This window comes from Thermoascus crustaceus, assembly GCF_041956765.1.
Source record: "Thermoascus crustaceus strain CBS 181.67 unplaced genomic scaffold VTN00scaffold_2, whole genome shotgun sequence".
NCBI classification, from domain to species: Eukaryota; Fungi; Ascomycota; class Eurotiomycetes; order Eurotiales; family Thermoascaceae; genus Thermoascus; species Thermoascus crustaceus.
In genome coordinates, this window is record NW_027192528.1 from 2,667,009 (window position 1) to 2,689,175 (window position 22,167).

The 22,167-nt window shown below is 52.1% G+C and overlaps 13 protein-coding genes across 13 annotated transcripts; 9 read left to right on the forward strand and 4 right to left on the reverse strand.

Moving 5' to 3' along the window:
- Nucleotides 1–1,064: 1,064 nt before the first annotated feature.
- VTN00DRAFT_4516 (uncharacterized protein) lies at nucleotides 1,065–2,543 on the forward strand (the record flags this gene model as incomplete). The annotated part of the gene is made up of 2 exons (XM_069430952.1): nucleotides 1,065–1,827; nucleotides 1,915–2,543. 2 exons carry the CDS (start codon nucleotides 1,065–1,067, stop codon nucleotides 2,541–2,543), a joined length of 1,392 nt encoding a protein of 463 aa, XP_069290036.1.
- Nucleotides 2,544–3,451: 908 nt separating this feature from the next.
- On the forward strand, nucleotides 3,452–3,890 carry VTN00DRAFT_4517 (uncharacterized protein; the record flags this gene model as incomplete). Its single annotated transcript, XM_069430953.1, has 3 exons — nucleotides 3,452–3,478; nucleotides 3,588–3,744; nucleotides 3,790–3,890. 3 exons carry the CDS (start codon nucleotides 3,452–3,454, stop codon nucleotides 3,888–3,890), a joined length of 285 nt encoding a protein of 94 aa, XP_069290037.1.
- A 25-nt stretch (nucleotides 3,891–3,915) lies between these two features.
- On the reverse strand, nucleotides 3,916–4,753 carry VTN00DRAFT_4518 (uncharacterized protein; the record flags this gene model as incomplete). The annotated part of the gene is made up of 4 exons (XM_069430954.1): nucleotides 3,916–4,059; nucleotides 4,191–4,374; nucleotides 4,500–4,551; nucleotides 4,618–4,753. 4 exons carry the CDS (start codon nucleotides 4,751–4,753, stop codon nucleotides 3,916–3,918), a joined length of 516 nt encoding a protein of 171 aa, XP_069290038.1.
- Nucleotides 4,754–4,830: 77 nt separating this feature from the next.
- Nucleotides 4,831–5,835, forward strand: VTN00DRAFT_4519 (uncharacterized protein; the record flags this gene model as incomplete). The annotated part of the gene is made up of 3 exons (XM_069430955.1): nucleotides 4,831–4,859; nucleotides 4,963–5,218; nucleotides 5,437–5,835. The coding sequence occupies 3 exons, from the start codon at nucleotides 4,831–4,833 to the stop codon at nucleotides 5,833–5,835; spliced, it is 684 nt and encodes a 227-aa protein (XP_069290039.1).
- Nucleotides 5,836–7,588: 1,753 nt separating this feature from the next.
- VTN00DRAFT_4520 (uncharacterized protein) lies at nucleotides 7,589–8,745 on the forward strand (the record flags this gene model as incomplete). Its single annotated transcript, XM_069430957.1, has 2 exons — nucleotides 7,589–7,852; nucleotides 7,912–8,745. The coding sequence occupies 2 exons, from the start codon at nucleotides 7,589–7,591 to the stop codon at nucleotides 8,743–8,745; spliced, it is 1,098 nt and encodes a 365-aa protein (XP_069290040.1).
- Nucleotides 8,746–8,794: 49 nt separating this feature from the next.
- Nucleotides 8,795–9,112, forward strand: VTN00DRAFT_4521 (uncharacterized protein; the record flags this gene model as incomplete). Its single annotated transcript, XM_069430958.1, has 2 exons — nucleotides 8,795–8,811; nucleotides 8,872–9,112. The coding sequence occupies 2 exons, from the start codon at nucleotides 8,795–8,797 to the stop codon at nucleotides 9,110–9,112; spliced, it is 258 nt and encodes an 85-aa protein (XP_069290041.1).
- A 591-nt stretch (nucleotides 9,113–9,703) lies between these two features.
- Nucleotides 9,704–11,720, reverse strand: VTN00DRAFT_4522 (uncharacterized protein; the record flags this gene model as incomplete). The annotated part of the gene is made up of 2 exons (XM_069430959.1): nucleotides 9,704–11,528; nucleotides 11,584–11,720. 2 exons carry the CDS (start codon nucleotides 11,718–11,720, stop codon nucleotides 9,704–9,706), a joined length of 1,962 nt encoding a protein of 653 aa, XP_069290042.1.
- A 254-nt stretch (nucleotides 11,721–11,974) lies between these two features.
- Nucleotides 11,975–12,577, forward strand: VTN00DRAFT_4523 (uncharacterized protein; the record flags this gene model as incomplete). The annotated part of the gene is made up of 1 exon (XM_069430960.1): nucleotides 11,975–12,577. The coding sequence occupies one exon, from the start codon at nucleotides 11,975–11,977 to the stop codon at nucleotides 12,575–12,577; it is 603 nt and encodes a 200-aa protein (XP_069290043.1).
- A 594-nt stretch (nucleotides 12,578–13,171) lies between these two features.
- Nucleotides 13,172–14,658, forward strand: VTN00DRAFT_4524 (uncharacterized protein; the record flags this gene model as incomplete). The annotated part of the gene is made up of 5 exons (XM_069430961.1): nucleotides 13,172–13,308; nucleotides 13,358–13,917; nucleotides 13,981–14,148; nucleotides 14,221–14,290; nucleotides 14,355–14,658. 5 exons carry the CDS (start codon nucleotides 13,172–13,174, stop codon nucleotides 14,656–14,658), a joined length of 1,239 nt encoding a protein of 412 aa, XP_069290044.1.
- A 365-nt stretch (nucleotides 14,659–15,023) lies between these two features.
- VTN00DRAFT_4525 (uncharacterized protein) lies at nucleotides 15,024–16,214 on the reverse strand (the record flags this gene model as incomplete). Its single annotated transcript, XM_069430962.1, has 2 exons — nucleotides 15,024–16,056; nucleotides 16,153–16,214. The coding sequence occupies 2 exons, from the start codon at nucleotides 16,212–16,214 to the stop codon at nucleotides 15,024–15,026; spliced, it is 1,095 nt and encodes a 364-aa protein (XP_069290045.1).
- A 902-nt stretch (nucleotides 16,215–17,116) lies between these two features.
- Nucleotides 17,117–18,507, forward strand: VTN00DRAFT_4526 (uncharacterized protein; the record flags this gene model as incomplete). Its single annotated transcript, XM_069430963.1, has 2 exons — nucleotides 17,117–17,638; nucleotides 17,704–18,507. The coding sequence occupies 2 exons, from the start codon at nucleotides 17,117–17,119 to the stop codon at nucleotides 18,505–18,507; spliced, it is 1,326 nt and encodes a 441-aa protein (XP_069290046.1).
- A 2,128-nt stretch (nucleotides 18,508–20,635) lies between these two features.
- On the reverse strand, nucleotides 20,636–21,264 carry VTN00DRAFT_4527 (uncharacterized protein; the record flags this gene model as incomplete). Its single annotated transcript, XM_069430964.1, has 3 exons — nucleotides 20,636–21,022; nucleotides 21,084–21,167; nucleotides 21,229–21,264. The coding sequence occupies 3 exons, from the start codon at nucleotides 21,262–21,264 to the stop codon at nucleotides 20,636–20,638; spliced, it is 507 nt and encodes a 168-aa protein (XP_069290047.1).
- A 137-nt stretch (nucleotides 21,265–21,401) lies between these two features.
- VTN00DRAFT_4528 (uncharacterized protein) lies at nucleotides 21,402–21,656 on the forward strand (the record flags this gene model as incomplete). The annotated part of the gene is made up of 1 exon (XM_069430965.1): nucleotides 21,402–21,656. The coding sequence occupies one exon, from the start codon at nucleotides 21,402–21,404 to the stop codon at nucleotides 21,654–21,656; it is 255 nt and encodes an 84-aa protein (XP_069290048.1).
- Nucleotides 21,657–22,167: the final 511 nt, after the last annotated feature.

Sequence of the window (22,167 nt, forward strand, 5' to 3'; positions counted from 1 at the left end):
ACGACTCACGATTTGAAAGGCTTTCAGACATGCTGGTGTGTCTTTCCAATTCCAGCTACTTGTGCTCGACTTGATTTTTGTTGACGGACATTAAGATTACGAAAGAACCTGGAATTCGATTCGAGCAAGCTCCAGCGTCGGCGTTTAGAGGGGCGTTTTATAATGGAACGGAGCGGTGGCATGGATTTTGTCTTCCTGTTCTTGTGAGTGCAGTATATCGTTCGCTTATTTTCACGCATTGCTCTACGTTCGCACGAAGTTTGTTTTTTCGAATTTATCTGACTGAATGGATTGGAGGCATGTATCTGTACTTGAATTCTTTTCAATCATTTATATTTGTCTTGTCGGTGGAAATCGTGGAGTGCGCAGGATGCTCTGTACTTTGTAGTCCGCCATTAGTATATACTTATTTGTCCATACTTTGAATTGAACGACCCTCCTATATTTAAGAATTTCAGCCGTAGCCGTTACGAGGGACGCTGCTTTAACCGCAGAATAGCATGCCGAGATCGACACCAAGCCCGCCGGTGGGCCTTGGCCGGACCAGGGCGTCGGTCAATCCCGGGCTCGGGACGGGGCTGCAGCGTTCGGCTGCTGGACCCGTGGATCTATATCCAGAAGTCTATCAATACGATGTATACATAGCGACATATCTCTCGAAACGATGCGGGGATCGTTGGTCAACATGACGATGCTGCATACGTTCAGCGTACTTATGTGATTAGGTAAACTAATCACCTGCCTTAACGTCGTAAGCTTTTTAGTACCTAGTTGCCCAGAGAAACAAGAAGAGATAAGAAGAGGGCGAAGCTGGCCGGCCGTCTTGGGCTTCGTTGCTTCTCACAACGTCGAAAAAAAAAGGAGAAAAAAGGTATAATGAATAAGGTCGATATATCTGCTTTCCCCGGTCGTCGTCCTCTCAGAAGGGTATGGCTTTGTTATTTTTGTCATCAGCTTCGTCATCCACCATTGTTCTTTAGTCTGCTATGATAAGAGGCACTGCTACTTCTCGATAGCCAGAGGGAACGAAAGACAGACGGATAGTTTCAGAACGAGAGAGAGAAATGCGCCTCCTGAGTCACCGGCCAGTGTCGTCGTCGTCCTCCTTCTCCCTCCGCTCTCACACCGTCCATGTGCTTCTCGTCTTCCTCTTCCTATACCTACTACTCGTGCAGTACGCCCGCATGCGATGTTTCCGCGACCCTACGTCCCTATTCTTCGATCCCAATCGTGGCTACCGCCCCGCGTACTCGACCGTCCGCGCGGAGCAGGCTAACGCCTTCATTGACAAGGCCAACAGCGATGCTGCTGCCCACAAGCTTCCCCAGGGTTCTCACAAAGTGGCAGAGGAGAAGAAGCTGGAGCACGAGAAGAGCCCAGGCCTCTGCGTCGGTGTCGCCTCCATTGCGCGCGAGGGCGCTCGGTACTTCAAGACCACGGTAGGCACGGTGCTGGCGGACCTGTCGGAGACCGAGAGGGCGGACATCCATCTGATCCTGTTCATCGCGCACACGGATCCAACCCGACATCCCGCGTATTCGGAGAGATGGCTGCACGAGCTTGCCGATACTGTTCTCCTGTATGACCCGGACGAGGTGGATATTGAGCATATCAGGGGGTTGGAGACAGACCAGCACGCGAAGGTCTCGGGGAGGGAGAAGGGGTTGTTTGACTATGCGTATCTGCTCAAGGCGTGCTATGCTGTTAATGCTTCGTATGTGGTCATGCTGGAAGATGATATAGTTGCTCTTGATGAGTGGTATCATCGGACGCGAGACGCTCTGCGTATCGCGGAGCGGCAAACTGCTGCTATGGGGGCATCCAAGTGTGAGTTTCCTTCTCTTGCTGATATAGTAGCGTTATTCCAACATTCGGTTATGACTTATGAATGTTAGCTGACAGAAAAGCAACCAGGGCTCTACCTCCGCCTCTTCTACACGGAAGAATTCCTCGGCTGGAACATCGAAGAATGGCCCATCTACCTCTTCTGCTCCTTGATCGTGATCGCAACACTCGCCGTGCTCCTCCTCGGAACCCGCCACTACCTCCTCATTCCCTCAACGACGACGAGACGACGCTTCCTGACCAATGAAACCATCTTCCTCCTCTGCGGCGTCTGCACGCCGCTCCTCATCGCCCTCTTCTTCGCCGCAGGCAGAGTGACCATGCTCCCCATCCCGCCCGGCGTGCACGACATGCCCCGATTCGGCTGCTGCTCGCAGGGTCTCGTCTTCCCGCGGTCGCGGGTCCCGGACCTCCTGGCGTGGTACGAGTCGCGCCGCATCGGGTACGTCGACATGCTCACGGAGGAGTATGCGGATCTGAACGGCGAGATCCGCTGGGCCTTGACGCCGAGCGTGCTGCAGCACGTGGGGCGGAAGAGCTCCAAGGCGGACGACTACACGACCAGGCCCAAGTACCATCTCAGCGTGGCGGAGCGGTTGTGGAATTTTGCGTTTGAGACGAATGATGCTAAGGCCGCCCGGTGGGGGCTTTTCTCTGAGGTTTTGGTCCTCTATATCATGTTCGAGCTCAGTATATGAAACGATTCAAAACAGCTGCCTAGGTAGGTAGGTAGGTACCTTTTGGAGTCTCGATCCATCGTGGATATACAGACTACAGGAGTCAGCGGTCAGCGCTCTACAAGGCTCTCCCTCAGCCAAGATTTCGATAATTCGGAGAATTGGTTATTAACAATCATGTCAGCTGGCCTCGTGCGCAGCGGTGATAAACATCGAACAAGACACAAATACCTAGGCACCCGCTCGCTTGCCGATAAGATCTCCCACGGGGGTTGCACGCCGGTACCTAATAATTTTGTCTTAGTCGCTTACATCTTCTTCCTATATCACCGGTTTGGACTTTGTGTCTTGTACAGATGTACAGTACGCACTACAAAAGCCTCATATATATCTAGGTACCCCAGCACCTACAGGCTATGGACTACGGATGAATGGTACAGTACATAGTCCATGAAGCACAGCACCCTCCTTTTTGTATACACCTGATGCTATTTTGTTCCGTGTCGTATACTGTACATGCTTGCTTACTGCACCTAGTTGATGTTTTGGATTCACTGTGCGTATCCATGGAGTAGGTAATAAATTAGGACAATTATTGTTATATAGCACATGCGTGCAAGCTGATAGTCAATTGAACCGGGATATAGAGTATTGTCAGTTATATATGGAGCTATGTAGTCCTCATTAACTTGGCCCAAGGGCTTGACTGTTCTTGGTCTTTGACTCTACGAATGCTATCACAAGAGACATTAGGAATGATACCATCACAGTCCCCGCTCAGATAGGGAGCTCTTCAGCAAATACCTTTGCTCTTTACGGTCCCTAAGAGATGACGAGTCATCTGCTGTGTAACTGGATTCATAAATGTAATTATATTGAACGAGGGACTCGATTCACTACAGCACTGTTGGGAGGAAAAAGAATGGCATATGACAAAGTCAGAAAAGGACCGTTCGGTTTGTCCATCACATCGTGAAAAAAAAAAGAAAAAAAAAATAAAGGGCAGCCACTGGAGCACGACGACACCTTTTGCATTCGCATGGAAAGGACGAGGGATGACATAAGCCTCAGAAGAGGAGATTAGCACAAATTAAGCAGACTGACTGGAACCCCGTTCCCTCTTTGTTGTTTCTACGATCCTCATCGACCGAGAAGGAAACGCAATGCAGAGAAGCCAAACTATCGAGTAGCAAGCAGCAAACCTTACATAGCGCCACACAGGGTAGAGCTTCACAGCCAGTTTCTTTGGAGAAGAGTTGAAGTGCAGAAAGAGCTACAAACGTCCGAAATAAAAGACAGGGGAGTCGAGCTTCATGGCCATCTAGCTACCATTCCCATCATAGAAAGACATTTTTCCAAGGTCAGTAGGGAAGACGATATAGGCAGATGCAGCCTATGCCTCGCCGCCCTTCTTCTTGGATTTCTTGGGTTGCGGGGCGCCCTCCTTCTTCTGATGTACAATCAGGCTGGTCCATGACTCTTCCTTGTCCCACTCGAAGCCAGCGAGGATGGGCTTGTCCCCCATTTCATCATCAGCCTGAAGGTGGAATCACATTAACCGTCATGCTTCCAGGAGAGTGAATGCGAGAATATGATCACAGACAATATTGAAAGTGGAAACGATGCAAACAGGGTAAGCATATCACAAGGAGGATGAACGGTCCTGACCTTCTTCTTGAATTGCTTGTAGATTGCGTCCAGCGCATCCTTAATTGTGACTCCTTTTAGGTTCCGTGCTGTGACTGACAGACCCAGCGGGAAGTGCAGGTCAATCTTCTTGACAGGTGGTGTGACGAGGTATTTCTTGAGAGCATCTTTGTCTTCTAGGCTTGATGGTGACGTGTTGAGTTTCCTACAAAAGATGTCAGCTAACAATGCAATTCTGTTTATTGAGAGCAGCCAACTAGCATGAAAGCACAGAATGTCTGGGAAGTTGATGTAGCCGTCAAGGCTAGGCAGGGTAAGGGACAGTCTTACCAATTGAGTTTCTGGGTCTCAATGGCAATCTCCAGCTCAATTCCCTCCTTCTCTGTGAGGAGTACAATTTAGCCACATCCGGACGTTACCAATTGTTATTCTAAGGCAGCATTCTTACCTAGATCGTTGATGTTCCAGACACCCGCAGCGGTCGAACTGACCCGCCTATGGGTTTTGACCTTCTTCTCGTCCTTGGGAGGAGATATCGACAAGCCGGCGATGGCAGAGTCGACCTTGGTGAGTTCTTCTGACATGATGTCTTTGAGGTGTGTGGGATTGGAGTGTCTGTATCCGTGAGATGAAGGTGAGGAGCGTAGTCACAAGAAACTAGATGGACGAAGCCTACGACACAAGCTACAGGTAGAGAGAGGGATGAGGAACTGCAGGAACAGAAACACAAAAGCTTACCTTAGGAGATTGGAGAGTAGCAGTTGGGCAGAGAGACCGTGACCGGGACAGTCAGGGAGCAAGAAGCAGGATCAGGAAGAGAGGAAGGGAGCCAGGAGGAGGAGGGGAAGCAAGAGAAGGAGAGCCAGCTGGGGTCTCGCACCGCCGGCTGGCAGGTGACCGGATGGACGAGCATGCTCTGTGTCCCGTACAAGCAGCCACGGCATCGAGTACGACAGGACCGCAGGCGGGGTTGGCAGCGTCCTGCCAGGGTCCTCTACCACTCTCTCCTGCCGCTGATTGGCTCATTCTGGCAGGGCGTCGCGTGTACGGTATGAAGCTGGCCTGTAAGCTTCCCAGCTCTGTTTCATCGATGACCTCAGGATGGGCGGACATACAGAGCTCCGCGTCCATACAGCATCGCCGTTACCGCTGTCTCCTGCCTGTTTCTTGCCATCCCTGCCCGTTCTAGGCCTCTATCCCGTCCTTCCCTGGAATGTACCTCCTAGATAGAGCTGGATGCAGACATTCCATGTCATACCATCTGCAGGAGACAGTCCGGGTCAGCTGGCCGTCGTCTGTATCCGGCAGAGCCGGATCACACGAGAGCTGTCATGCTACCGCCGCTAAGCCTGCACCCCGCGTTCCCACCAGCCCATCAGCTCCACTTGGCTTCCTGTGGGGTATCGCATCATACCCACTCGCTCCCTTTGGCGATCTATCCAACGAACAACCCATTAAGTCCTCCTGTATCCACATACGATGCAATCCGCATTTGGCATTGACCAAATCAGCAGCTATTCCCGGCCAAGACACGCTGGACTTGCAGGACAATGTGGAACTGACTGTCTTTCTTGGTATCAGCATCCAGACCAAACGGCTTCTGCATGGAGGTGTGGTCGAGGAGTTTATCCCTGTTTCGCCATTGACGTCGATGCTAGACTGCTAGATAATACATGGCAGGTAGCTTTTGAAGAGACCTCATATATCCTCAGGTGGCCCCTCCTTCATGATACTGCCGTGGTTGTTACCTCATGGATACCTTTGTAGAATTATATTAAGGATAAGGTCTACCGATTCATACCAGTGGCGTATTGTTCATTCCAAACATTAGGTTATTAGCTTTGAAGACCGGCCTTCAATTCATGCATGATTCCCCGCTCCGCGTCATTTCCGAGAGAGAAATTTGCCATTCTTGACGAGATATCTTCGGTCTATAGCGACTCGTGAGATTAACATTGACGGAATTTGATCAACTGACTGGTCTCTAGTAATTATATTAGTTTATATCTAGGTCTAGGAGCTCAAAATAGTAGAACCCCCAACAATGTGCTTCACAGCTGCGGGTTCTGTGTGTGAAAACCAAGATTCCGATAAGTAATTCAAACGGATCGAAGTAAACCGAGATACCCCTATTCTTATTTCCAGCCATGCTGCCTAAACTTCATTTCCGCATGCTATATACGACATACAGTGTAGAAGAAAGAACCTCAAAATTTGTCATTTGGGACTGAAGGTACCTTGGAAGAACAGGCCAAGTCCGCTTTAAGTTTATCTACTCCTCAAAGATGAGCTTACTGTTCACTACTCAATCTAATACCTTGGTATGCACACTGTACGGAATCACATTACTGATCTGGAAGCTGGCTGATACTGTAGATACCCATCATAAATCAGCTAGCTGAAACTCGGGCAGGATCGGTACCTGTATAATACTGATCCGTATCAGTGGAGGACCGTCTAATACTATAGAGGTATGTACATAATGGAAGATAGTTTCTGCTCTCTTTCTTTCATCTGCCACCTTGTCCAAGATATTACCTATCTACAGTAGGCAACCATATCTTTCGTTACCCTATACCCCTGTCCAAGCCACCTTCGTTGCCGCTTTTGCTATATTTTGATTTGGACTGGCTTCGCCTAGGGTCTGTGACCTATCATAGTGACCAGGTACCCCCAGTGGCTTCAAAATTACGTGGTTTTAGAATAGCGATCAGCCAAGCCGCTAATTTGCAGGGAGGGGGTGACGAAAGATATGGTTGTCTACTGAGGTAGGTCCTTGGACTACCTGGATAAGGTAATTAACCTAGGAGGTAACATATACTATATGGGACCATACAACAAATGTTGTCGAGAAGTATAGGTACTTGGGCTGGGTCTTAATGACTTTACATGGTATTAGCAAAAAGATTAAGGGCTTTTATTTACGTCAAGCGTGAATGCATGACCCATGGGGAAGCTTTAGGGACATCGGTCGGTATTGTACCATACCATACTGTACGTCCATGGTAAAGTACGGTACTGTGCAGTATAGGTAAACTAAAGCGAAATTGCCTGTGTTGGCTTATCTGAAGATGGATTGGATTAAAGAAAAAATCTAATGGAAGAATAAGAAAAACGTTCTTTCAATTCACCTTGACTGCGCAGAAATTCGATGCAGGACGTTTCTGTTGCCTGCGGAGCGGACACAACCGACAGGTACCTAAGTTTTCATAGGCAGGCGTCTGTTTGCCGTGTTTGCAGGGCAGTGCCTGAGAACGCTGCGTCGCCAGATACATATGAGCTTCACGCGCTTCAGCTTCGAGGACCACAACTCTCCCTCTTTCTCAACCGCGCCTCGAGACCTGGAGAAAATTTTTCTCATCGCTTACATCCAAGAGAAGGTTACTCCATCTTGAGGACGGAGAACTCGCTCCCTTCGAATGTCGCTCTTCGGTTCCGTCGGCTCCACGTCGACGACAGCGGGCCAGACCAATACCACTGGAGATATCTCGAAAGATGTTGCCCTGACCTCGCCACCAGAAGACAGTATCTCTGACCTTCGCTTTTCGCCTGTCAGCGAACATCTTGCTGTGGCATCATGGGACAAGAAAGTCCGCATCTACGAAATTAATGAGCAGGGACAGAGTGAAGGAAAGGCTCTCTTCGAACATGAAGGGCCCGTGTTGAATTGCTGCTGGTCTCCGGTGAGTATCACGCGCATATGCATTGCCATAGAACCCATCTCATTGCTGATAACGCGTAGGATGGAACCAAGGTCGTCGGAGCCGGCGCTGACAAGGCTGCTCGTATGCTCGATCTCTCCGCGAATACTACTACCGCGATCCAGGTCGCCGCACACGACGCGCCTGTCCGATGCTGCCAGATGATTCCCAACCCCGGAAATGCAGCGCAACCTCTCCTTGTTACCGGTTCGTGGGACAAGACTGTCAAGTATTGGGATCTCCGACAGTCGACCCCGATCGCCACTGTGGAATGCCAGGAGCGTGTCTATACGATGGACGTCAAGAACAAGCTGCTGGTCATCGGTACAGCTGACCGATACATCGACATCATCAACCTCGACAACCCCACCAAGTTCTACAAGACTATGCAGTCCCCCTTGAAGTGGCAGACGCGGGTAGTCAGCTGCTTCACCGACGCGACGGGCTTTGCCGTGGGCAGTATTGAAGGCCGCTGCGCCATTCAGTACGTCGAGGACAAGGACTCCAGCTCGAACTTTAGTTTTAAGTGCCATCGTGAGACGCCACCGAACAACCGCGATATCAGCAACATCTACGCCGTCAACGCCATCTCCTTCCACCCTGTCCACGGTACGTTCAGCACTGCGGGTAGCGACGGTACCTTCCACTTCTGGGATAAGGATGCCAAGCACCGTTTGAAGGGATACCCATCCGTGGGTGGAACCATCTCAAGCACTGCGTTCAACCGTACCGGCAACATCTTTGCGTATGCGGTTAGCTACGACTGGAGCAAGGGCTACTCCGCAAACACCCCACAGACACCCAACAAAGTCATGCTGCATCCTGTTACTCCAGAGGAAGTGAAACCTAGACCTGGCGCTAGAAAGACAAGATAATGGAAGGCCTTGGGAGAGAACTGGGACGAGTTTGACATAAGGAAAGAACATGACAACAAGCCTGGCGTGACTTTCATCAACAAAAAGCGAGAGAGCGAGAGAGCGAGAGAGATTATGAAGCCATAGACTTGGTGAGTCGATCGATGATGGACTTCTTTTCCTCCTTTCCAGCGGTTTACGGGATTTCTCGGGAATGCATATCAGCGAATCATCATTTTGGTCGAGCAGTTTTTTTATATTTCTTTTTTCCAACTTCACTGGCCTGCGACGGAGAGAATTACATATGTGCGTGATTGGGAAGACAGATGGTTTTTCTCCTCTTGCCGGCAGGGAAAAGCAGGCTCTCCTAGATATCTACACTATGTAATAGTCACCCACCCAGCCTTTTAGGGGCTGCTTGTGATATTAGGGAGGTGAAACAGAAAAGAACAATGACAAAAAATTACAAAATAAACCTGGCAATGCTGTCTTCATCAAGTAGATATTTGGTTTTGGTCAAACAGGAGACTAAGCACGCACAATCCTCTACCGTAGGTTCAAAATAGGTAGGACGAAGTTCTAATTTTCTCTGCCCTGCCTTGATGTAGGTACATACGTACATAGTTGAACCTGATGCAGCGTCCATCACTTGCTGTGTCAACTGCTTTGTCGTTTCTTACACCTATACATGGCACACAAAGTATGAAATGGGTAAATTGCTTTATCATCTTGCTTCGAATGCTTCTTTGGTCCTGAAAGTCGCGCCGCATCACACCACATCAAGCCTTTCTTACTCAGTCCTCTTTCTCCCCAGTTCCCAGGTGGACCACGCCCCCATCCGTAGATATCGATATAGATATAGATAGAAAACTGTACTTGTACTCAAGATCTACAGCAGTGAGCAGTAACCATCCTATCTAACCGTCATAAAAAAAGCAGACCCGAGATTCTTGCAAGTTCAAACTCGAAAAGAAACAATTCACGAGCTCGGGATCGTAACCTGCGCAACTCCATCCGTGACCTTCTCGACCGCCTCATCGTGCTTGCCCTCGGTCGTCTCGGTGGGTTTCTCCGCGTCGCCCTTGGCAGAGGCCTCGACGTTCTTGCCAGCGCCCTCTGCGGCACCGGTGCCCTTGCCCTTCTTCTCCTTCTTCTTGGCCTTGTTGGCGGCCTTCTTGGCCGCGAGCTTGGCCGCCTCTTCTTCCTTCTTCTGTCGCTCCGCCTGGGAGCCACCGTAGAACTCGCGCCACTCGTCGGCCTTCTTGGGATCGATGCGCGAGAAGAGGTACTTGGCCTTGCCGATCTTGTGGCCGGGCTTCATGGCCACAGGCTTCCAGCCATCCTTGATGTCCTCGAGAGACGGGATGTTGGCGAACGGAGCGTCGAGCTGCTCCAGAATGGACTTGGAAGTGGCGGGGAGGTACGGGTAGAAGACGCTCGACAAGAGGTAGATGAGGTTCACCACGGTACCGACCACCGCCGCGGCGCGCTCGGGCTCGTTTGCAATGAGGGAGTTGTCCAGCCTGTTGGCCTGGATCAGACCGTTTCCGGCTTCAGCGATCTTCATGGCGGTCAGGACACCAGCACGGAGGTGGACACCTTCAAGCTCCTTGATGTACTGGCGGAGAAGCGCGGTGATGTCATCGAGCGCGGGATTGAAGCTCTCTGGGACTATGAACTCGGGAATAGTCGAGTTGTAAGAGGCAGTCACAAGCTTGATGATGCGGTTGACCAAGTTGCCGAGTTTCGCGAGCAGCTCGCTGTTGTTGCTGTCTACAAACGAGCGCCACTCGAACTGCGAGTCTCCCGATTCAGGACGGTTCTTCAGAAGGAAATACCGCCAGACATCTGGGGGCACGCCGGTGTCCTTCGCGTTGTTTCCGAAGACACCAATGCCACGGGACTTGCTGAACTTGCCGTTCTCATAGTTCAGGTACTCAGTAGTGCTGAGATGGTGGAGCATGGTCCATTTGTCTCTTGTTCCAATCTGGCAACCAGGGAAGATGACACTGTGGAACGGCACGTTGTCCTTTCCGAGGAACTGGTAGAGCTGCACATTCTCCGGGTCGCGCCACCAGAGCTCCCAGTCATTCGTGTAGTTCGCAGTGATGGACGGGTAACCGATACAGGCATCGAACCACACATACAACACTTTCTTCTCATATCCTGGAAGGGGGACCGGCACACCCCATTTCAGATCTCTTGTGATACCACGAGACTTCAGACCCTCCTTCAACCAAGACTCGGTAATGACACGGGAGTTTTTGGGCCAGTCGCCCTTTTCTTTGGCATCATTAACCCATTTCTCGATCTCAGGCTGCAGTTTGTCAAGGAGCAGGTGGATATGCTTCGTCTCCCGGCGGACAGGAGTAGCGCCGTCGAGTTTGCAGCGTGGATTGATAAGGTCGAAGGGGTCGAGGAGGTGACCGCATTTATCGCATTGGTCTCCTCGTGCGTCGTCGTAGTGGCATCGCGGGCACTCGCCCTCCACGTAGCGGTCAGCTAGGAAAGAGTCATGCTTCTCACAGAATGGCTGCTCAGCCGTCTTCTCCTCTAAGAATCCATTATCGTAGAGTTTCTTGAAGATGCTTTGGGAGATTTCGGTATGCTTCTGCGTTGGCGTGCGACCGAAGTGATCGAACCCGATGTCGAACCACTGATACACTTCCTGATGGATCTTGTTGTATTTTGCGCAGAGCTCCTCCGGCGTCACGCCTTCTTCCAATGCCTTGGTTTCGGTCGCAGTACCGTACTCATCGGTTCCGCATATGAAGAGGGTCTTTCGTCCGCAGGCTTTGTGGTATCTGCCGTGCTGTTAGCCTCGAAGAGTCAGACCGGAGAGCAGTGGGCACGAGACACCTTGCGAAGACATCCGCACTCAGCACGGAGCCGACGATGTTCCCCAAGTGAGGAACATTGTTGACATAGGGCAGAGCGCTGGTAATCAGGATATTTCTCTGGCCCTTCACGGGCAGAATCTTGGGTTCTGTTGCCATGATGGATGTTGTATGGTGGGGTTGTGGAGGGGCAAAAGAATGGCGCTTTTTGTCGTTCGTCTGAGCGATCCCGCCGCCGCTTTCGATCGATGAATCATCTCGCGCAGCGCCCGCGTACAGCATCTCCAGCCCACACACAACCAGCAGGGATCTCGCCGCGTGCAGCCGTCCCTACAGGATTTTACACTTCATCCTCATCTTGCTTGAAGGCTCTGGATATATCTCATCCACGCCCCAGGTTGCCATTCGTCTCCATGGCTCATGATTTGCTTGATAGTCTCCTCGACCTGGAGGAACGGTTTTACAAAGAGGGCTACGACCTGGGAGTCGCAGATGGCGCGCAAGCGGGCTACACCGAAGGCAGTGTTTTTGCGGTAGAGAAAGGGTTCGAAAAGTTGCGTGAAATGGGGAAACTGTACGGGAAAGCCCTGGTATGGGCTCAAAGACTCGCGGACTCGCAGGCTTCCAAGCAAGATCGGACAAGAGCAGCCGAAACTGATGGCAAAAGAGCTCCTACGGACGAGGAGACTAGAGGTGCTGATGAGTTATTGATCCAGCCTTCGGTCTGTGAGGGAATGCCCAGTCTTCCGGAGAGCTCCAGACTGGCCAAGAACATCCGCAGCCTCCTGGAACTGGTAGACCCAGCGGCTTTCTCCATGGAGAATACGGAAGAGGCTGTATCTGACATCGATGAACGGCTCAAGGCTGCGTCCATGAAGGCTAAGCTGATCCAACGTGCACTTGGAGAGCGGGAAGACACCTCTGATATTAATCCACGCAGCGGAAAGGACCCCCAGGTGTTGGGTGATGGAACCGGCAGCATCGAGGATATCAGCTCTTTGAGCATCCGACACTGATCTGCTGTGCTGAGTAACATTCCATTCCGCTCGTTACCATTTCCGCATTGGACTCGGAGTTTCTCCGATGCAAGGCTCGCGACGACGGTTACGTTGTTACGATCCTGGCGCTTTCGTTCCCCCAATATTGCCTAATTATTCTCCGGCAATTGATCACCTCCCGCATCGCAAATTGCCGGTCATCTCCACCGCCGAAGTTACTATTGCTCAACACGTTAAACCGGTCGAAAAGCTTCGCCGATGATCTTCTCCGCCTTTTACCCCGCGAAAGGGAGATACAGGGCATGCGAAGCTTGTCCCCCACGCGATGCCTAATGGCCCCACGCATTAAGCCTCTAGGGCTCTATTACTGGTGCTACTGGGTGCTCTTCTCAGTCAGCTAGAATGCTGCAACCAGTTAACGCGTCCAGAGCTACAGTCACCTGTCCGGACAGCATGTTCCTAGTCCCCTCTTACCCCAGTTGCGGACTTAAGTCCTCGGTTGAACGCCCACCCGAATATATATAAGGGGCCAAGGGACGGATCGACGACTCTGGAGGTCAGGCTGGCTCCCAGTTTCCATTTCTCTATCTACCGAAGGCGTGGAAGTTCACAATGCGCTCACCCCGGTCAGCGTACTCTCTTCTTCTCCTCGCCGGCCTCGTCCGCGCGCAAACCGGTGTCACCGATCCAATTGCGGAGAATTGTGGTCCCTCTGTGGTGTGTGTCAATAAATATGCTAATGTCCTACCGTAAGTTTGAGCTATAACATGTGTATTGAACGTGGTGCTGAATTGACAGGTATCACTTCTTCCGCAACGTTTCCACCAGCTCTGTCCAAACCACCTTTGGCGACACCACAGTGGCAAATGGAACCTCCCTGGATAATGTCAAATCCGCAGACTTCCTCGTTTTTGATAAGGAAAGGGGTCTGAAGGTGCTTGGCTCCAACCCAAGCTACGAGTACGTCTTTGAGGTGTCCAAGGCCGTCCATGAGGCTCCCGTGTATGTCGCCTCGCAAAACAAGCTGTATCTCTCTCAATTGGCCCCTCCGCCGGGGTATCTACCGCAGCTCGTTATCGATCTGAACCAGGATCCACCTACGCTGTCTGAATTCCTCTCTGATCCGCCTGTCTATGCTCCCAATGGAGGCACGTTCCATGATGGCAAGATCATCTGGGGTGCTTCGGGGGGCAACAACTCGATTGGAGGCGGCGAGCAGCGTGTCGGCCTGCGGGCACTTGACCCAAACACGAACAAGACGACCTCTCTGCTCAACAATTACTTTGGCTTCTACTTTAACACGATCGACGATCTCGCGGTCAACCAGAAGACCGGCGATATTTGGTTCACAGATCCTCGTTCGTAGTTCCTTGGAAATTTCCGCGAAGAGATGAAGATTGTGCGGCTAACTGTATCGATAGAATACTCCTGGTTTAACGAACTGACCGATACCCCTCCACAGCTGCCGTGTGCAAGCTACAGATACAGCCCGAAATCGGGTGCGGTCTTCGTGGTTGATGACACGATTGCCCAGCCTAACGGTATTGCTTTCAGTCCAGATTACTCAGTTGTGTACATTAGTGATACAGGTCTGTGCAATACACCTTCTCTCCCGAGATATAGAGCATAGAGAGATAATCTTACTGACTCGCAACCTCCAGGCTCCGTAAGCGGGCCCGTCGATCCCAAGTACGGGCACCCTGGAACCCCATTCAACGCCACTGGCCACAGGTAAATTCATCATTGTCTCCAAAAGCAGACTGAAGTAGCGGGCACAATGCTAACGCAAGTGCAGAACCATCTACGCCTTTGACATCAGCCCCGACGGTGCCACCGTGTCCAACAAGCGCGCACTCTACCTCGCTCCCGGGTATGTGCCGGACGGGCTCAAGGTCGCTGCGAATGGGTACATCCTGACCGGTAACGGGCGCGGTGTCGACGTCCTCGATCCCCACGGCCAGCTCATCCTGACGGTCCAGACCAACTACACGGTGCAGAACTTCGCCTGGACAGGGCCGGAGCTGAAGACGCTGTGGTTGATGGGCCAGGGAGGCATCAGCAAGGTGGAGTGGGAATTGGCAGGGCCGGAGTTGAAGTAGTGCTCCTGGCGCGTGCGGTGGCATACAGCTACCTAGGTAGGCACTAGGGTACATAGTATATAGAATCTTGTCTTATATTGCCCTTCCCTAGGGAAAGGTCAGTGACAAATAGAACTGTTTATCAGTCGCAGCAGAAGAATTAACATAAACCTGATCGTTCATCTGTATCATTCCCCTTTTTGCCTTTTTAGTATCCCATGAATCTGAGACTCGTATACATCAATCGATGGCCATATTTCGAAGTCGGGGTTTAAGACCCCTCTTTTTCCATGGCTTGCATAACCACACGTATTCAGGCCAAGTCCAAGACCGCGTCTTTGGAACATCTCGAACGGACTACATATGCCGCCCTTTTTGGACAACCATTACTCTTCCAAGCTCCTAACCGCCATCGCCAATGCACCCTTCTTCGTCTTGTGGCCTCCAATGAATCCACTCGCGTGCACGAAGACCGCGCCCTCCAGGATCTTCGGCTTGCCAGTGCGCTCAGCCTCCGCGGCCAGGACACTGTCAAGCTCTTCGTCCCGGACCCCGCGCCAGGACTCTGGCAGCGGCTTGCGGGACTCGAAGCTCCCCTCCGAGACGGGGACACACTGCACCCGCCATTTGGATCCTTCCGTCGCACTCTCTGGGTAGAGGACGTAGTAGACCTGGTTGGCGGGGTCGGGTTCGCTGCCACCGGACGCCTCCTTCTCGAAATTGTACAGGTGCTCCTTCCAGGGAACACCGCCCTGCGGCAGTATGATGATGCGCCCGGACGGGTGCGTCTCGGTACGCGAGTGGTACGCGGCTCCGACGGTGGTGCGCGCGGGCAGCCAGGAGAAGCCGGCGTGCTGCAGCTTGCGGAGGAAGACGTGGCCAATGAAGCTGCTGGCGCGTGCGAAGAGGCTGTCCTCGTCCTGCGGCTCACCGGGCGAGGCGGTCGGGTCCGGGAAGTTCATGTCCCCGACCAGCGAGCTCAGCTGGACGCCGCCGTCCTTGAAGCGCTTCTCCAAGCCGGCGGCGGAGATGGCCGCGGGGTCGTAGACGGAGATGCCATTGTCATTGGCGTCAATGGCCTCGATGAAGTCCGTGTAGAGCTTTTCGTACAGCAGGCTCACGTCCTCGTGGTCTCGCGGGAGGGAGACGTGCTGCGCGATTATGTCCCGCCCGAAGTGCATGTAGACCAAGCCCGCAGAGGAGAGCCTGGTGTTGTGGTTGGGGAAGGTGGTCGTGAAGGTGCGCTGGTGGTGGTCGAAGCGGTTTTTGGCGGGATCATACTCCCCGCCCACGTCGACGACGGTGTGGCATGTTGCCAGAACGGCCGGATCTCTGGTACGGACTAGAGGAGAGGAGGAGTAGGTCGGGAGGAGACGGAGGAGGTAGACGGCAAGGGCTTCATCGGCGTGGAAGTGGCCGCTGGAGAAGGCGATGTATCAGTTCCAATCACAAGGCTCAGGTTACAGAACATCGACACATGAGAGGACGGAAGAAGGTGCGAGACGCAATGCATACTTGTGAGTCCCGATCACGGGAGGAGAAGTCTTCAGCTTCTTGGCCACAGAGTCCTCGGCCATCTTGAACAGCTGGCGGATCCGTAGCATACAAGTATACACGGGATCGAACGTCAGGATCTGAAGATGCTCGATCCGGCCGTTCTTTGGAGCTTGCGACGAGGGCTTGGGCGGGCACGCGTTCACATGATCCGACTTGTCTTAGTCAGCCGGTCTGGAGCTCGCGGGTGGACGCTAAGCCCATCCGGGCCTAGTCGGCGCTTTTCCAGCGTGGACGGTCCCACGGCTGACGCTCGGCCTGTGAGAGCGCACAGCGAGGACACTTAGCATCTTGTAGTCGATCTGGAGCTCCTTCATCAGGACAGGAGAAGCCTGAGGGGAATAGATCATCCAGGTCAGGGATCTTGAAACAGGAGCACATCTGCTTCTGCAGACTCTGCAACTTTTTTTGTTTTCTTTTCTCTTGCTTTCTGCTCTCCATTCCTGCAGACCGCCCGCCAGAGCCTTTGCGGTCAAGGGCTCTAGGCCGGTTCCCCTGCAGTGTGCACGCTGGCAGCTGCACCCTGTAAGCACAGCGCGTGCCTTGACGCTCTAAACCACGACGCCAAGATTTTCTCAGCTCCAGGACACAACAATCCTCACTCCGAGCCTGCCAGGGACTGCGCTCCTCAGAGCCGCTGCTTGGAAACAGAGCAGGGCATTTTGGTCCTCGGTCTGGTGCGCGTGTCTGCCTTGCTGTGTTGAGCAGCCTAACACGTGAAGATATCACCGGTCCCGCCCTGCAGATAAGATCAAGCGCCAACAGATCGCGTGCGTTCACCCTCATCAGGGTCCACTGTGAAGTTGCAAAATTTCAACCTTCTTGAAAGGCGCATCTGCGTGGTGGTGCTTATCTCTGCGTCCTGCGTCTGCCTTGGTCATTGTCCTGAATAGTGCCATCCCGTTCTCGCAATCCAGCCGCGTCGATGTGGCTCTTTCGAGTCCTCTCCTCCGCCATCTTCCTCGCCGTCATTGTCGTCTCCATCCCTCTCGCCTTCGATGTCGGCGGCAGGACGTGCGGTCTCGCCTTCTCTTTGTCCCTTGCGACGTTCTACTTCCTCTTCTCGCTGCTGAAGCTGACGACCCCGGAACGATCATGGGTTCGTTCGACTCTGATCTTCCTCATCCGATCGACCCAGTGGCTCATCGTCCCATCCTTGCTTATCTGGTCACTGGACCGATTCTCGATCGATGCGGACAGCAACAGCGGATGGGTGGAACGGACCTTCAGCGGGAAGAGGGCGCAGGACACTTCGGTCCATGACTGGATATTCGGCCCGGATGGGCTGATAGAAACAGTGACTATCGGGAACTGGGATAAGCTGTTAAGATGGTCGACTCCGGTATTCCAGCTGGTGGAAGGTTTCTGCAGCCTGTTGGTTATCCAGGCCGCAGGGCAGATTACTCGATGGCTCGTCAACAGAGGCGGACGAAGTGATAGCTGGATGGTATGTCCCTTTACTTTTTTTTTACTCTGCAACATCGTGCCTGAAAGATGCTAACTCCACACTAGATTGGACTCCTTGTTCTTTCCGCGTCGATAATATCTAGTTCCGTCTATTTCCTCTGGCGCGTCCTACAGTTCCCAGAGATATCCAATGTCGACGCAGCCTTGATCGGTGTGGCCATCACTTGCGCTGTGATCTTGTGCGCCTGGGGAATTGGCAGCGGACGCGGAAACCCGGTGGAGAGCTCTCTTCTCTTTGCCTACGTTGTGCTCTGCATCTATCAGATCTTCACCGACTATCAGCCATCGCACCCGGTCGAACAGACCCCTCCGCCGTCCCAAGCTGCGGACTTCCCTCCGCTCCCGCCAATCATCATGGCGTCATACACCACCATTATGCACGCTCTATCCCTCCTTCCTTCCATAATCCACGCGGCCTTCAATGTTATCACAGCAGCGTTTAGTGCTGTGACGCCCTCCGTTCTCATATCGCTTGCCTATCGCCTTTTCGTCTTGTACGCCTCGACGCGAATAATACCTGCTGTTCGAGAATCTGGAGCCCGGGCTCTGTCGCAAGAAGCGTCTCTGGATGATTCGGATGCCGCTGGGCAATTTCTGGGTCTCCTCAGCTGGTTTTACCCCAGTATTCTCATCGCAGTTTACACTAGTCTCTTGATGCAGCATTTTGCATCTACATCGCAAGCGATGGGAGGCAGCGGGGAATGGTGGAGCAATCAAGGCGGCGGCGGTGGGAACCTATGGAGATGGGTCAATCTCGCCAGCACCCTGGCCTTGTATGCTGTCGAACTCTATCTAGGCAAACAAGATGATATTGATGCGGGACTAGCGGGCCATTGGAAGACAGATTGAAGGGATTGCGGGAATGTTGATGAATTTCAGCCGTGTCTGCATCTCTTGACAGGCAACACTTGCCTGTATGACAGAGGGCTATGACAATGCGCCATTGCGGAAAGTGTGCCAGTCGATTTTAGGGAATTGACGGAATACGCATCGTCCCACCACCGATGCTGCGGAACGACTAAATGGCAGCCTAGCCGACAGACACTTGGTACACCCCAGAGTCCTGTTGTACGGGTTTCTTTCGCAGAAGTTGTATCCGAAGAAACTCAAAACACTCTACATGGCCGGGCATGATACGGAGCTTTTTATGGTCTGGTCAAGATTGCCATATCTCTGTCCGTACTAAGAGAACCTGTTCGCATTTAATTCCCTATTGCGCCCTTTTGAGTCCCAACCTCGCGAATCTATATATCCAGACGTCGCTGCATTTACTACTGTGGAGGCGGAGTTGCGTGTCTTGGAGAGACACTAGCATTGTCCAACAGTGACTGGTAATGGAAAGTCAGCACGATCTGAATGACAGAGGGATAGAAGTGAAGATCTTGGATACAGAACAAAGGAAGCTTCGGAAAGGACAAGGATCATTTACAGATGACATTGATTTTCCCCGCACAGCCCTCCCACCCTTACCTTCTTTGCATGAATCGGGAACGCACCTTTTCATCTGCCCCTTCGCTATTATACCCACAGTCGCCCTCCCGCAACTTAATTTCCTTGACTGGCTTTATACCAACATACAGAAATGTTCACCGACCTGCAGACATATTCAGCATTCCCCTCCCCGTGAAGCTGCCACGGATGGGTGGCCGTCTCGAAGACAGATTTTACATATTGTACTGTACTTAACAGAGATGCAGGCATATTCAACGCTATAGCTATTCAAAGAACAATAATTTGTGCACAGCTTTTCTAAGCAGGTTCCCAAGAGGGGGGCTATTCAATTAAGTCGAACGTCAAAGTAGAATTATGTGCCTAAGCTGCAACTATCTGTTTCTATCACATTCTTTTCTTTTAAACAATATACTAGCATAGTCTACCTAGGTAGGTTCAATCGATATCTTTCTATCGCTTCTCGAAGTCTTTCGATTGACTTTCGTGGTCGTAGTCCTTCTTAAAATAGTGAACATGAGTTAGATCGGGCAGTTGACCACTCGTCTTTTCTACCTAGGCTATAGATGAATCCTGTAACGAGATCCACACACTCTCTTCTTGAATTCCTTTTAAGGAGATAGGTAACTAGGTAGTAGACTACCTACCCACACTACTGTACCTAAGCTGGGATTCATCCCAGGGCTCAGGCCGAGGTGCGCTGCTTTCCTTCCCGGTTTGGAAGTCGAACTCGCCTCCCCGACCGACATCAAGGACTGTGACATCATTATCTACCCACCAGAGCATTTGCACTATAGTAGTTAGGTGGATTCGAATTCATTTAATGTGGTTCATTGAAATGTACAGCGCGCCTTCAGGATGCCGTTCGTACTTCCAGCAAGGGAATGCACAGGTATTTCTTGCCCTAGCTCAGCTATGGTATAAGCATGAAAACTAAAACGTGAACTGGATGGGCATGACACTACACGTAGATAGATATGGGACGGAAAGGGAAAAGGAGAAAAAAGACCACTCGAACACTCAGTTAATGCCATGAGACGACAACATGACTGACGGACGGATATGTGACAAGAAAGGAGAAAACAAATAAAAAATGAGGAGCGAGAAGAGGAACAAAACCACGGGGAGGATGAGAGTGCCATGAGAAAGTCAAGAGGAAAAAGAAGAAGTAAAAAAAAGGAAAAGCAGGGCTCTCGACCAGCGCACAGCATGCCTAGCTAGTACAAATTGTTTAAGCCTCAAAAGTGTGAAGACGGATGAAACCTCAAGTGTCAGAATCAAAGGGCAAGACTCGCAGACTTTTTGCACTTTTTTTCCCTTTTCTTTTTCCTGTCATCCGCTTTTTTTCGCTCCTCGCTGTTCTGTTCTGCCTTGCTCTGCTCTGCAGCGCACACTGCCTGTAATTCAACCGCCCGCAACCATGTGGGGAAACAATCCATAGCGCCAGGCATCTCTCTAGAACAACGCAACAACCGTAAAAATGGAAATAAAGGCATCAACCAACGACACTCGATCCCATAAAGACAATTCATCGTCGGATTGGAACGCCTTCCCTTGCAGGCGGTGGGCTGACGCTCAGATCCTCCGCATCCTTGTTTTTCGTGCCCTCTTTAGCCGTGTCTGATTCCTCCGCGCTGGTTTCCCGCTGCAGAAAACTGCCCTCCTTGACGGGGCTCCTGCTCTGGAATCCGATAGATCCAGGGTGGCCGCTGATGCTACCAGGGACCGGCTGTCCTTGAGCACCAATACCGGCTCCGTTGTTCGCAGCAGGGTTATTGGAACCGGGAGACGTGGCTGTCAAATGTGGGATGTTCTCGGGCAGAGGGTGACGGGAGCCGATGTTGGTAACGCCAACGTCCGAAGCCTTGCCAGCCTTGCTCAGAGCGTAGTCTCCAGAGTCGAAGTACTTCCGTTCCTGGAGGAGTTGTTAGGAAAAACGAGCGCGGAGCAGATCGTGGCAGGGATCCGGAACATACCTTCAGCTTGTTCTGGAGAAGGTCCTTCTTCGTTGGCATCTTGCCATAGAGTCGCAGCAGACGCTGCTCCTCTGGGCTCAATGACTGCGGCGGGGTAACAACGTCAGGCTGCTCGCGCATTGGACAAGGAGGAGTGAACACTCACGTTGATATCAACCTTGTTCTGCTGGTGCGGATTCATGATGATAGTTTCTATGTTCGCGTTGTATTTCGTAGGACTTGTGACTGGATGGAGGGAAGGTGGTGATATATTACTTCAGCTCCGACGTTTCAAGAGACCGTGGCTGGGGCACCGAGCGTGCAATCAAGGCCTGCGAAATGGGATGTGAGAGGTATAGTGACCCAACAGAAAGGGTCCAGCGAAAGATCTCGACGTTTTCACGTCTCGGTGGATTCAACGTGCGGCAGCTCGAATATCAGGGTGCGTTGGGTAGTGAGCGGGCACCCTGGTCGCCTTTGGAACTAGCAGTGACGACTGATCCGCGAGGCACAAAACTCAAGGGAAAAGAGCAGTCCACATGCCAGGAGGGCTGGCCTCCGCAGGAGAATCTGGCAAGAGAGAAGGGGAATTGACCTGGCCGTAGAGGCGGAGAGATGGTGGTGTTGCAGTTGGTGAAGGAGGTGGAATTCCTGGTCGGTATCGAATATCGATAAAGCGGCCGTTAGCATAAGCGCGAGGGAGGGTGGGGGAGCGACACCAGCAACTTAACCTACTGCGTAGTGCAGCAGTCGGCCAGCCGGAGCCACCTCACAACTCACCTCGACGAACGAGGATACCGTAGCAGTCTTATGAGCCGGTCTGAAGATCAGGGGTGGTTTGGTGGTGGAGGGAGAAGAGTCAGGGTCTCCTGGCTGGCCTGGGTATCCCGATCTTGCCCACGACAGAGGAAAAGGAACGGTAGATGGGAGTCCGTATGGTCTACAAGGTCTACTGGCAATGCATTCCTAGGCTCTCCTGCGCTACAACATCTTTGTCTGCGCCCTTTTGCCTCCGCGGGCAGCCAGCCAGAGACATACAGATCTGCCAGAGCAGCCAGATTCTGGCATCTCGACAGGCATGGACGACGGATCCACCGCGACTGCG